The sequence below is a fragment of the Zosterops lateralis genome (genome assembly GCF_965231275.1).
Source record: "Zosterops lateralis genome assembly, chromosome: 14".
NCBI lineage: Eukaryota > Metazoa > Chordata > Aves > Passeriformes > Zosteropidae > Zosterops > Zosterops lateralis.
The window spans coordinates 2,246,344-2,258,977 of NC_139774.1; the positions used below are offsets into that span (position 1 = coordinate 2,246,344).

A 12,634-nucleotide genomic window follows, 5' to 3' on the forward strand; every position below is an offset into this window, starting at 1 on the left:
CTGTTCCTCAGCCATTTAACAGCCTCCAGGTGTGTGCCCACCATGGTCTGGGTCATTGCGTGGGAGACACTCTGTCCACATTCTCACACTGGTTCCTGACCTGTTCATGGAATCCTTGGCTGGGCTGGGTGGCTGCTCTGCACTTTGACAACTGCAGCAGAGATGCTTCTGCATTTTGACACTACAGACAAAGTGTTCCTGGGGGAGCACACCTGTGCTTATGAAACCTTTCCTCTTTACAGCTGTAAACATCACAGGTGTGTGTGGGAACTCCACCTGCCCTCGGGCAGTTGGGACAGAGGAGACCTTCCACATGAGATCAGACACAATGAGGTTGAGCTCGTGAACTCAGATAAGTGTTAGAAACATGGGGAAATGTACAGACCAGGTACAACAGTGTTTTGTAGGCCACACTTCCTGACCAAAAGCAATTCCAATTGCATGGCACTGCATCAGTCACAAGTATTTGTTATGCAGGACATTCTACAAATAAGGGAAATTACCATATGTTCTTCTATACTCTCACATTCAGAGGTCTCCTGTCTTCTCTCCAATGCTGCACACCTGTTTGTTTGCTACTGCCCCTTAACATCCCTGGCAAAATTTATCATGATGGAATAAAGTACCATGATCACATCAAGAGGGGAGGTAAATTCATCTGCTCACCAGCATTCTGAGAAGAAAATGAAGGATTCTAAAACACATGAATGATAAACAACCAAGCTAAAAGATTAGCAGTCATCCAACAGAGAATGGCTCACCTAACTAATGGCTCAGAGGAAATCTCCTGCCCTCTTTATCACACACAGTGTTCCACAGAGATACTGCTAAGGTGATATTTACTTCCCTTCACCCCAACAGCAACAGAACTCAAAGGTACCCTCACCTCTCCTGCCTTTCACACCTGCTGTGGCATGAACAGGAGGCACTAATACAGGATGCATGGCTGAATGAACCAAGGCTGACGATTACAAGGAAACCTTCGGAAGAAAAGAAAGCCAAAAAGGAAAAAAAAAGGAAAGCAGAGCATACATCAAACAAGCAAGGCAAGGAAGCAGCAGAAGACAAGGGGCAGTTGGAGAAATTCACCAGGAAGTCTTCTTGGTCTTCACTGTGGGCATTGGAATTCATCTTCATGGACACCTGGAAGTCACTGAGGCCTCAAGGTGCAAGTGCAGCCCGAAAGTCTTACACGGGACTCTCTAGGTGGGGTTCATTACCAAAAACAGTCACAGCTCTCAGCAATTCTCTTAGGTGACCTCCCAAAGAGATTAAACATCTCAGGCCTCTTTATCAACTTCACCCTTCTAAGGAATTACAATACATTCACTTTTTCCTTTTCCTTCATGTGCCTCACACACACAAAATTTTGTCCTTGGTGATTCAATTAGGTATTCGCTGCCAAAGCACAGTAATAATTATAAAAGGAGAAGCACTCACCAGAAATGGGTAAAAAGACCAAGACTTTACAGGAAGCAAAGTAATGGAAGTCTAATTGACACTGTGAAGACACATTACATCACTATGTTCCTGGGAGTTACAAATGAATAATGAAATTTTCATACAGAAATTATAAGCCATTCTACACAAGTATCATGGCCCTACCCACACAGTTTTTCAGGAAACACTTCACTGCTGGAGGACTGGCATTGCCTTTCAGGACAGGGATAGCAGGATCAAAGAAAACAGCATAGACCTCAGCAATGGCTTTGGCAGGAGGCCTGAAATCAAACCATTTTCCACCCAAAGCCACCCTGACCCATCTGATTTTCTGCATTCAAATCCAGATTCTCCATCTCCTGGCTCTCCATTCACAGCCTTTTTTTTTTCATCATGGACAACACCCAGATTCTAACCACATATCAGCCACAGGGAAAAGAGCATTTCATTCAGTCGCATTTGAGAGAAACACAAACTTAGCTGATGTCCACCTTCAAGTTATGGATGAGAACTGCTCTCCCATCCTGATAATTGTAAGGCATCTTTTAGTATTTCACACAATCACAGAATCATCAAAGTTGGAAGAGATCTTCAAAGTCATCTAGTCCAGACCAGCACCACCACCATCACCCTTGAACAAGATCTCCAAGAGCCACATCCAGAAGCCTCTCAAACACTTCCAGAGATGGTGACTCCACAACCTCTCTGGGCAAGGCATTCTAGTGCCTGACCATTCTTTCAGAGAACAATATTCAAATATCTCATATGAACCTCCCCTGGCACAACATAGGGCCATTTCCTCCTGGCCTTTCACTTCAGACATGGCAGAAGAGACCAACCCCCCACCTCACCACAACCTCATCCAAGAGATTATAGAGAGCAGTGAGGTCCTCCCTGAGCCTCTTCTTTTTTGTGACTAAACAATTCCTGTGCTCCTCATCAGCTCCACCAGCTTCTATTTGTTTGCAGGATTCACAGGCAAAATGAGGTCCAGCTTTACTCCTTCACAAGAAAAAAACAAACAAATCAAACACAAAAAGATTGAGAAACCCTCAGACATGCATGAACCATAGATTCCCATTCCAGATCATGTCAGCTGTCATAGGCACACAAAGGAAATTAGTTTGTAAGAAGCAGTCATGCTCACACAGGAGCTCACACCAGACACCACAGATAGATTCATACCTTAGACCCTGAAAACAAAAAGCTTACAACCACAGCCGTGGGCCACCTCAATAATCCAGGACAAACTGGACCTTTACACATTTCTTTTGGCCACTTCACTCTCCTGCACAGGCCCTGTCTCTGGACAGATGAAACTCTTTCCCCACTCCAAACATCACACTCAAGGAAAATTATAGCTGCAGACAAATTCTGTTGAAAGAAAAGCTGCACACACAACTTCTCAGATCCCAAGCATCACAACCAAGATTATTCTGCTCCTCCCAAGACTTTGGAGAAATGTAAAATGCTATAAAGACCATGAGTTGTTGCCAGCTCTTTCAAAGACACAGCCCTCAGAGTATCAGCTCAAAGAAAACATCACACATGAGCTCTCTGAAGGCCCTGTGACTTCAGCACTCTTAACACAAAAGAATGCTGAATCCAAAACTCGGCAATTTGAGTCCAAACCACTCAAGGTCAAAAAGTAAGACTTCTTCAGAGTGATTTTCAGAATACCAGGTATAAATCCTAGGAATCAACAGAACACAGGCCATTTTCCACCAGTACCTCCTCATACAGCGCATGCCAACCCATCAAACTCTTCACAACTCACATTGTTACCACAGATCTTCAAAACTGGTAGAGAGATTCCACCAAAACAGAAGCTCAGTTCACCATGTACATCCACAAACAGCATTGATTGCAGAGACATGTTAAAGAAATGCCTGTGAAAGTTTTCTTAGAGCTGTAAACATGAAAGGCATATACAGAACAGCAGGCAAATACAACAGACCCGATCTTCCACACACTTGCAGAGAGAAAGAACCATCTTGTGATCATCAAAGAGCAAGGAAGGGAACAAAGAGCTACAGAAAGGAAGAGATCTCTTCTCACACACTCTTCTCGATCATGTAACTAAGAGTAGGCAACTAATGCCGGTGTTTAATAAGCACTGAATGCACCAACTGCCCTTCCCAAAGCTCCCACATGACCTTGGTCATGAGCACATCATTAAACTGTTAAGTTTCACAGTTATCACCACCTGCAAACACACACAAGGAACTTCCCAGGGTATTCCATACAGCCAGAATTACATGTCTTCTTGCCAAATATTTAGGGAAGGAGGACATTGCATTGAATGATACTATGGGTGGGTAAAGAAAAGATAAATGAGAAAAGGCATTCCTTTCCGGCCTTCAACAGATCCTCATGTAGAACTCCAGGACTCAAATCTCCAATTCCTCACAATGCCTAGGGTGGCTTTCAACCTCTTAATCTACATGCACAAGACATATAAGGCCCAGTTTCCCAGACCACTTCTTCTCACACCACCAACTTCACACAGACACCTTCACATCTCTGTGTAAAGGAAACTGCATTTCTCTGCTCACTGCTCTTCTGTGCAGAAACCTCAGACTTCTCAAAGGAAAAGAGGAGCCCTGCTCCAGGAGAGCCCGGGTCAGTGAATGTCTCTATAGGGCCAATCACCCCCTTTTTATGTCTAACCCTGAACCTTGAATCTTCCCGCTCCCACCCCCAGGAAGGCTCTTGCCACGACCTGTACTTTACAGCCAAGGCACATCCAGTCCAACTTGACAGAGCTCAGCCCTTATAGACAGCAAACCAACAAAGCACCTCTGCCATTTCCTCCTCCACATACAACCACCCATCACTGGGAGCCTTTCAAGAGGATCCTTCACCTTCATATCAGTCACACAGACATCATCAAAACAGTGGCTGTACCCAGCCCATTCTCCTGCAGGATCAGATGAATGGGAAGACATTTCCTACTCACCTCCATTTATACAGAAAGGCTGAGAAGAGTTTTACAAACCATGACCAGCAAAGTTACACACTGAGCAGTCGAGATTCCAAGGTAGACACTCTCACCCCAATGCAGCACATGTAGGCCTGGGAAGACACCTGACCCAGCAAAAAACAAAAACCTCAACTTGCTATTTACGCAACCCATCCATTCAGAACAGCCAGAACTAGAAGGATCAAGGGTATTACACATGCCATGGCACAAAATCTGCTTGGTACCCGAAGAAAACACAAACACTCATACAATCCTCTAGTCACCATCAGCCGCACTACATCTACTTCCCCAAGGACCCGGAAAACAGAGCATGGACCCTTCCTCTACCTCCCTGCAGCAAGAGGCACCAGAAACAAACACGACAATGAAGGAAGCTCTGCTAACCCTGTCAGCAAACCGGCCTACACAGGAAAGCGAACACGGAGGGCAACAACAGGAGAGCAGAAATGGAAAGCGCCGCGGAGGCCATGCCACCCGAGGAACTCACCGAGAGTGAGGCGGCGGGATCCTTGGGGAGGGCGGCGGCCACATCCTCGTCCCCGAGCAGCGGCGCGGGCTCGTCGGGCAGCGGCCGGGCCGGGAGGGTGTCGCAGCAGGTGGCGGCCGAGAAGCGCAGCTGGCTCTTGCGCGAGTCGGCCGTGAGCGACACGTCGTGCGAGTAGGACTGCAGGAAGGCGCGCACGCCGTCGATGCCCACGAAGTGCGAGACGGGCACGCCGCGCAAGGCGCCGCCGTCGGGCGGCAGCAGGTGCCGGCGGCGCCAGCGGCGCAGGCGCAGCGCCAGCAGCAGCAGCAGGAAGGCCACGAAGAGGCACGACACGGCGGCCACGGCCAGCACCAGCCAGCGCGTCAGGCCGCCCGCCGCCTCGCCCGGCGCCGCCGCCGCCTCGGCCGCGCTGCCCAGCTCGGCCAGCAGCTCGGCCACGCTCTCGGCCAGCACCACGCTCAGCGTGGCCGTGGCCGACAGCGCCGGCCGCCCGTGGTCCTTCACCACCACCACCAGGCTCTGGCGCGCCGCGTCGCGGGCCAGCGGCGAGCGCGCCGTGCGCACCTCGCCGCTGTGCAGCCCCACGCGGAACAGCCCCGGCTCCGTGGCCTTGGCCAGCTCGTACGACAGCCACGCGTTCTGGCCCGCGTCCGCGTCCACCGCCACCACCTTGGCCACCAGCGCGCCGGGCTCCGACCAGCGCGGCGCCAGCTCCACGCCCGACCGCGCCCCGCCCGCGCCCGCCGCTCCGCCCGCCGGCGGGTACAGCACCTGCGGCGCGTTGTCGTTCTCGTCCACGATCTGCAGCCGCACCGACACGTTGCTGCTCAGCGCCGGCGCGCCGCCGTCCTCCGCACGCACCCACAGCTCCAGCTCGCGCACCTGCTCGTAGTCCAAGGAGCGCAGCGCGTACAGCGCGCCCGTCTCCGCCTGCACCGACACGTACGACGACAGCGGCGCGCCCCGCACCCGCCCCTCCGACAGCCGGTACCGCACGCGCGCGTTCTGCCCCCAGTCCGCGTCCGTGGCGCGCACCGTCAGCACCAGCGCGCCCGCCGCGTTGTTCTCCGACAGCCGCGCGCTGTAGCGCTCCTCCGAGAACACCGGCGCGTTGTCGTTCACGTCCAGCACCCGCAGCGCCAGCACCGCGCTGCTCTGCAGAGCCGGCGACCCGCCGTCGGCCGCCCGCACCGTCACGTTGTACTCCGACACCTGCTCTCGGTCCAGCTCGCTCGCTGTCACCACGCGATAGTAATCGTCAAAGGACTTCTCCAGCCGGAACGGGATGTTCCCATCGAGCGAGCAGCGCACCTCGCCGTTGGCCCCGGAGTCCCGATCATGCACGTGCAGCAGGGCTACAACAGTGCCAGACGGGGCGTCCTCAGAAATCTCACTTAACGCCGACCTCACCGAAATCACTGGTGGGTTATCGTTTATGTCTGAGACGGTGATCCCGACTTTGGCACTGTCGAAAAGGCCGCCGCCGTCCCGTGCCTGCACCTCCAGTTCATAGGAGTCGCCTTCCTCGAAGTCAAGACTCTGCAAGAGAGTGATTGCACCCGTCTCTGAGTCCAAATGAAATATCTTCGAGGCTTTTCCTGTTATTTTCTTGAACGTGTATTTCACTTTCCCATGCAGCCCCTCATCCGCGTCCGTGGCCGTGACGGTGACGAGCACGGAGCCCACGGGCACGTCCTCGGGCACACGCACCGTGTACTCCGCCTGGCTGAACACGGGCGCGTTGTCGTTCGCGTCCAGCACCGTCACTCGGATCCGAGCCGTGCCCGTCCGCGCCGGATCGCCGCCGTCACTCGCCCTCAGCACCAGCTCGTGAAACGCCGCCTCCTCTCGGTCCAGCGCCTTCGCCAGCACCAGCTCGGGACGCTGATCGCCGCCGGGGCCCGTCTGCACGGCCAGCGAGAAGTGCTCGTCGCCGCTCAGCTCGTAGCTCTGCAGGGAATTCCGGCCCGAGTCCGGGTCATGAGCTTCTGGCAGGGGAAACCGGGACTCCGGAGCTGTCATCTCGCTTATTTCCTCTTCCAGCTCAATTTCCTTGAAGCTGGGGGCGTTGTCATTAATGTCCGTGATTTCTACTTCGATTCCGTAAACTTTCATTTCCCCCTCCACTATCAGCTCACAGCGCAGCACGCATTGCTGCACACGCTCGCACAGCTGCTCCCTGTCGATCCTCTCCGCCGTCACTAAATGGCCCGTCTTCCCGTGAAGAGCAAAATACTGCGTCTTACCCTTGGAGACAACACGGATGCCCCGCTCTCGAAACTCCGGCAGCTGCAGCCCCAGGTCCTTGGCCACGTCGCCCACGAAGGAGCCCTTGGGCATCTCCTCGGGCACCGAGTAGCGCAGCTGCCCCCACGCCGCCTCCCACGCCGCCAGCAGGACGGCCCAGAGCAGAGCTCGCTGCCGCCGGCCCCAGCGCCTCCCCGCCGCGCACATCTCCGCCGCGGCACCGCTCCACGGCCGGCTCTTCTCCGCCTCCGAATACCGATCTTCCTCCTTCTTCAACTCAGCCCCCGGCTCAGCGCTCCCGCCTTCTGCCGCCGCTGTTTCTGTCTCGTTGTAGCGCGGGTCCGCGCCGCGGGGACTCTCGCAGACCGCCCGCCCGCCGCCGAGCCTGACAGGGAACAACCGAGCGAGCCGATCCGCAGCGGGCGGGGCTGCCGGGAGCGCTCCGAGCTTCCTCTCGCTCCTCTCGGTCAACAGCGGCGCCCGCAGCCTCCTCCCGGCACTGCAGGCACCCAGCGCTGCCCAGCGCTCCCCGCCCGGCCTCGCCCACGGGCATCTTTCCCACCGGCCAAAGTCCTTACGGAGATGCACTGTCCAGTGCAGCGGGACTAATGCTGTCATTTCTCCAGGCGCTTTCCAGCAAAGCTTGGATTGGCACAAAGCTGAACTTCCATTAGGGAAGCACTCTTATGCTCCCTCTGGAGTTCAGCAGCAAACCAGCATTAACAATCAGAGTATTACTCAGCAGCCACCCAAGTCCCAGTTCTTCGCTTCGAGATAAGATGGATCAGGAAGGAAACCATTCATTCACTTTTCCTGAGGCCATCATGTAAAAATAGTAGATCTTACTTTATCGATTAAAAATCCATTTGTTACTTCAGTCATTCCTACCATTTCAGACAACCCAAGCTTTGTAGACAAAATTTTCCCGCTGCACTTGAACGCTCGTGATGCCACCCAAAAAACACCTACCACTACATGTAAATAATTCGGGACACACAACTGAATGAAAAACCCTCCCCTACACGTCTGACAACTAATTAGGCAGGCAATGACTTGGACCAGGGTTATTTCATTTATTGACCGAAACCTGCAATTTACACAGCTACCTTCCCTCAAAAGAATGCGGGCACATGGAAGAGTGCAGAATTCATTATGAAGGAATGACCTATCATTTCCCTATTCAGTGACCAACATGTATTTCTCCCTTTGGAGCGCAACGCCAAAAGAGAAGTAAATAAAGACCTGTTTTCTACAGCTGTTCCATAGGCACCAATCAAAAAAGGAAAACCAGAAAACCAGAATGTTAAACGTCGAGCACTTTCTTCTACACACTGAAAATCTGCCTTCATCATTAGAAACCTGCAGTGTTTCAGACAAGCTTCGGAGAAAAAGTTCCTCAGATGAAAGTCAGCATGTCCTGAGGAAAACAGTGACATCTAAATCTGCCTCCTCCAAGTGGAAAACGAAGGAAACAAAATGTAACTCAGAGCATCACTTGTCCTGTAAGCTTTTATGCACCACAAGCTAAATGCTAAGAGACATTCCACTGAGGCTACAAGTGAGACAGCTGATGAGACCAGAACTGCCAGTTGGCCTCGCCGGCTGTTAAGAGACAAGGGACAGGATTCTTAAGGGGGTTAATTGAAACACAGACCTGTACCAGGCGCCTTTAATAGTGCCGAAACTGGAAAACAGTACGCCGCAAAGTTGTTAGGATAAGGCTAAGGAAAAAACAGTACCCGAGTTTTACAGACCTGCGTTAATTCCGAGTCGGCGGGCACCTCTCCCACGACGGCGCTGCTGTTCGGGCTCGGCTTCTCGCAGGAATCCCCGCCCAGAAGCTCCTCCGCCGACAGGATGGGCACCGGCGGCGGCGGCGGCGGCCAAGCGGCCTCGGGCACGGCGCGGGCCGGCGCCGCCACGCACAGGTTGTAGGAGTAGGGCAAGGTGCCCTCGCAGAAGTCGGCCGGGAAGGCGGCGCCGGCCACCGAGAAGCGCTGCGCGCCCAGGCAGCGCAGCACGGCGGGCGGCCCGGCCCGGCGCAGCCGCGCCAGCACCAAGAGCGCCACGCTCAGCACCAGCAGCGCCGACAGCAGCGCCAGCGCCAGCACCAGGTAGAACTGCAGCTCGGCCGCCGCCGCCTCGCCGCCCGCCGCCCGCTCGCTCAGCTCCGGCAGCGCCTCCTGCAAGCTCTCGGCCAGCACCACGTGCAGCGTGGCCGTGGCCGACAGCGCCGGCTGCCCGTGGTCCTTCACCACGGCCACCACACGCTGCTTGGCCGCGTCCCGCTCGGACACGGCGCGCGCCGTGCGCACCTCGCCGCTGTGCGGCCCCACGCGGAACAGCGCCGGCTCCGACGCCTGCACCAGCTCGTACGACAGCCACGCGTTGCGCCCCGCGTCCGCGTCCACCGCCACCACCTTGGCCACCAGGTACCCGGCCTCGGCCGAACGCGGAACCACCTCGAACGGAGGAGGAGCCCCCGCCGCCTCTCCCGGCGCCGCGGCGGCCCCCGCGCCCGCCGCCGCCGGCCAGAGCACCCGCGGCGCGTTGTCGTTGCGGTCCAGCACGAAGACGCGCACCGTGGCCGTGGAGCTGCGCGCCGGCGAGCCGCCGTCCTGCGCCCGCACCGCCACCGCGAACTCGCGGCACTGCTCGTAGTCCAAGGAGCGCTGCGCGTACAGCGCGCCGCTCCGCGCCTCCACCGACACCGGCGGCGCCGCGCCCGCCGCGCCCGCGCTGCCGCCCGCCAGCCAGTAGCTCACGCGCCCGTTGGCGCCCGCGTCCGCGTCCCGCGCCTGCACGCGCACCACCAGCGCGCCCGCCGCGTTGTTCTCCGCCACGTACGCGCTGTACGCCGCCTCCTCGAACACCGGCGCGTTGTCGTTCACGTCCGACACCTCCAGCACCAGCTCCGTGCTGCTCCGCAGCGCCGGCCTGCCCCGGTCCCGGGCCACCACCGTCACGCGGTGCTCGGACGCCTGCTCGCGGTCCAGCGCGCTCGCCGTCACCACCTTGTACGAGCCGCCCGGCGACGCCACGATCGACAGCGGCGCCTCGCCCAAGAGCTCGCACGACACCTGACCGTTCTCGCCGGAGTCTGGGTCATTCACGTTCAGCAGGGCCACCACGGTGCCGACCGGTGCGTCTTCAGGGACAGGGCTGGACAGGGACAGAATGGTTATCTCAGGGGCGTTGTCGTTCTCGTCGATAATGTCGATCTGCACTTCGCAGTGACTGGTGAGGCCGCCGCCGTCTCTCGCCTCAAGGCCGAAGATGTATTTATTCTTTTCCTCGAAATCGAGGGGACCCGCCGTCCTGACCTCCCCGCTCTCACTTTCGACAGTGAACAACGCCTTGACAGTGTCTGGGACACTGCTGAAAGAGTAGGACACTCGTCCGTTCGAGCCTGCATCCGCGTCCTTGGCGGCCACTCGTAGCACAAGCGACCCCACAGGAAGATTCTCCGCCACTCGCGCCTCGTAGACACTTTTGCTGAACACGGGCGGGTTGTCGTTGGCGTCTGTCACATTGATGCGAACCTGGACAGTCCCGGACCTCGCGGGGTCCCCGCCATCCACTGCCGTCAGCACCAACTCAAAGGAGCTCTGCTTCTCCCGGTCCAGAGGTGTCTCTAGCACTAATTCTGGCTGCTTCTTTCCACCCGCCTTTTCCATCATGGACAGAGAGAAGGACGGGTTGCTGGTGAGCCGGTAAGTGAGCAGCGAGTTACTTCCTACGTCAGCGTCTCGGGCCATCTCCAGGGGAAAACGAGCACCGGGAAGCGTCCATTCACCGATCTCCAGTTCCAGAGCAGCCTTGCTGAAGGTCGGGGAGTTGTCATTCACGTCCTCGATCGCCACCTCGACATGGAAAACGTTCAGCGGGTTGTGCACCAGCACCTCGAAGCTGACAGAACAGGTCGCCGACTCGCCGCACATCTCCTCCCGGTCCAGCCTCTCGTTCACGTACAGGTTCCCGTTCTCCTCATTCACCGTGAAATAGTTCAGCTGCTTCTTGCCGGCAGACGCCACCTGCAGCCTCCGCGCCGGCAGCTCGTCCGCGCTGAGCCCCAGGTCCCGCGCCAGCGGCCCCACCAGCGAGCCTCTGCCCAGCTCCTCGGGGATGGCGTAGCGGACCCGCTCGGCCGCCGCCCGCCACCACACGCACCAAAGCACCGCGCCCAGCAGCGCTCGCCCGCCGCCCGGCCCGCGCCTCTGCCGCCGCCTCACCGCCATTCTCTCTCGCCACAGCTCGCCGCGCTCCTGCCGGGCTCCTGCCGCTGCCCTGCCTCCCTTCCAGCCGCTCTCGCTCTCACACAGCGCACGGGCCGCCGCAGCGCAGCCAGCCCGCTCGGGCCGCCTCGGACGCCGCTGCTCCCCGACAAGCGCCGCCGCCTCTCGCCGCTTCCGCTGCTGCTGCCGGTGGTGTCGGGGCCGCTGCCGCCGTGGCCGGCGCCGGGCGAGCGAGCAGCCTGCGGGGGCAGGACGCTGCGGCGGCCGCGGCTCCAGCGCCGCTCGGCGGCGGCCAACAGCGACACCCGGAGGCGCCGCCACGCCACTGCAGCCGCCCGATGGCCGCGCTCAAGGGGGCCCGGCTTTGGGCGGGGCTCGGGGCTGCGCCGCCGCCGGGGTCTCTCCTCCACTGCAAACAGCGGCAGCACAAGCTCGGGCTCTATTCGAAACCAAGGCGGTTCTATCTGAGATGTGCTCTCCGGTGCTTTTAGGGCATTCTTTCGAATCGCACTGAACACTCAGAGAAGCAAACTCTCATGGCAGGGCAGTAAAGAATGGAATTTAGCGGTTATTAAAAAAATGACGGCTCATCTACAGCAGCAATAAACGAGAATATAGGGAAAGACCTCAAGAACTTTTTCACACTTTGTCACATCCCTTGAATTGTCCTTTCATTACCTGCGATGAATTAATTTAGGATAGAAATCAGCCTAAAATAATGTAAGCAACCCCTATGCCAAGATAGCAGAATACCTTTTACTCTTTTGTTTCTGACTCATTGAAGTTGTTTCATCTGCATCTCAATATCTGAGCGCCTGATAATAGAAAGTTCAAAGCAACGCTGAATCCTTCCTAAAGCTAAAAATATTTTCAGTTTCCAACTTCAACTTTTCTTTAAAGGTCATTTAACCTACACCTCTGCCACGAGAACAAACACTTTCTGCTAGACTTGAACGTTGGATGCATATCCATAACTTCTCTGGCAATACGTTCCATTTTCTCACAACCCACACTACAAAGCTTTCTACCAATAAAAACCTCTCTTCTTTTAGTTAAAAACACTTCTCTCCTGAAATATGACCACTGGCCATGATAAAGAGCTCTGTCCACAGTTCCTATAAGCTTATTCATAAATTGAAACAGAAAAAAAAATACCCAAACATTGAAGCTTCCACAGAATTATCCTGTCTCCATGCTTGAAGACATAAACTCCTTTAATCATTCTGCAAAGCAGAGATGTCT

At 56.0% G+C, this 12,634-nt stretch overlaps 2 protein-coding genes across 2 annotated transcripts; both read right to left on the minus strand.

The window, feature by feature from the left end:
- Positions 1–4,811: 4,811 nt before the first annotated feature.
- On the minus strand, positions 4,812–7,364 carry LOC310914964 (protocadherin gamma-A3-like; the record flags this gene model as incomplete). The annotated part of the gene is made up of 1 exon (XM_083871482.1): positions 4,812–7,364. One exon carries the CDS (start codon positions 7,362–7,364, stop codon positions 4,812–4,814), a length of 2,553 nt encoding a protein of 850 aa, XP_083727608.1.
- A 1,514-nt stretch (positions 7,365–8,878) lies between these two features.
- On the minus strand, positions 8,879–11,657 carry LOC310914965 (protocadherin gamma-B5-like; the record flags this gene model as incomplete). Its single annotated transcript, XM_083871483.1, has 1 exon — positions 8,879–11,657. Exon 1 carries the CDS (start codon positions 11,393–11,395, stop codon positions 8,879–8,881), a length of 2,517 nt encoding a protein of 838 aa, XP_083727609.1. The 5' UTR covers positions 11,396–11,657.
- Between the last annotated feature and the right edge of the window lie 977 nt (positions 11,658–12,634).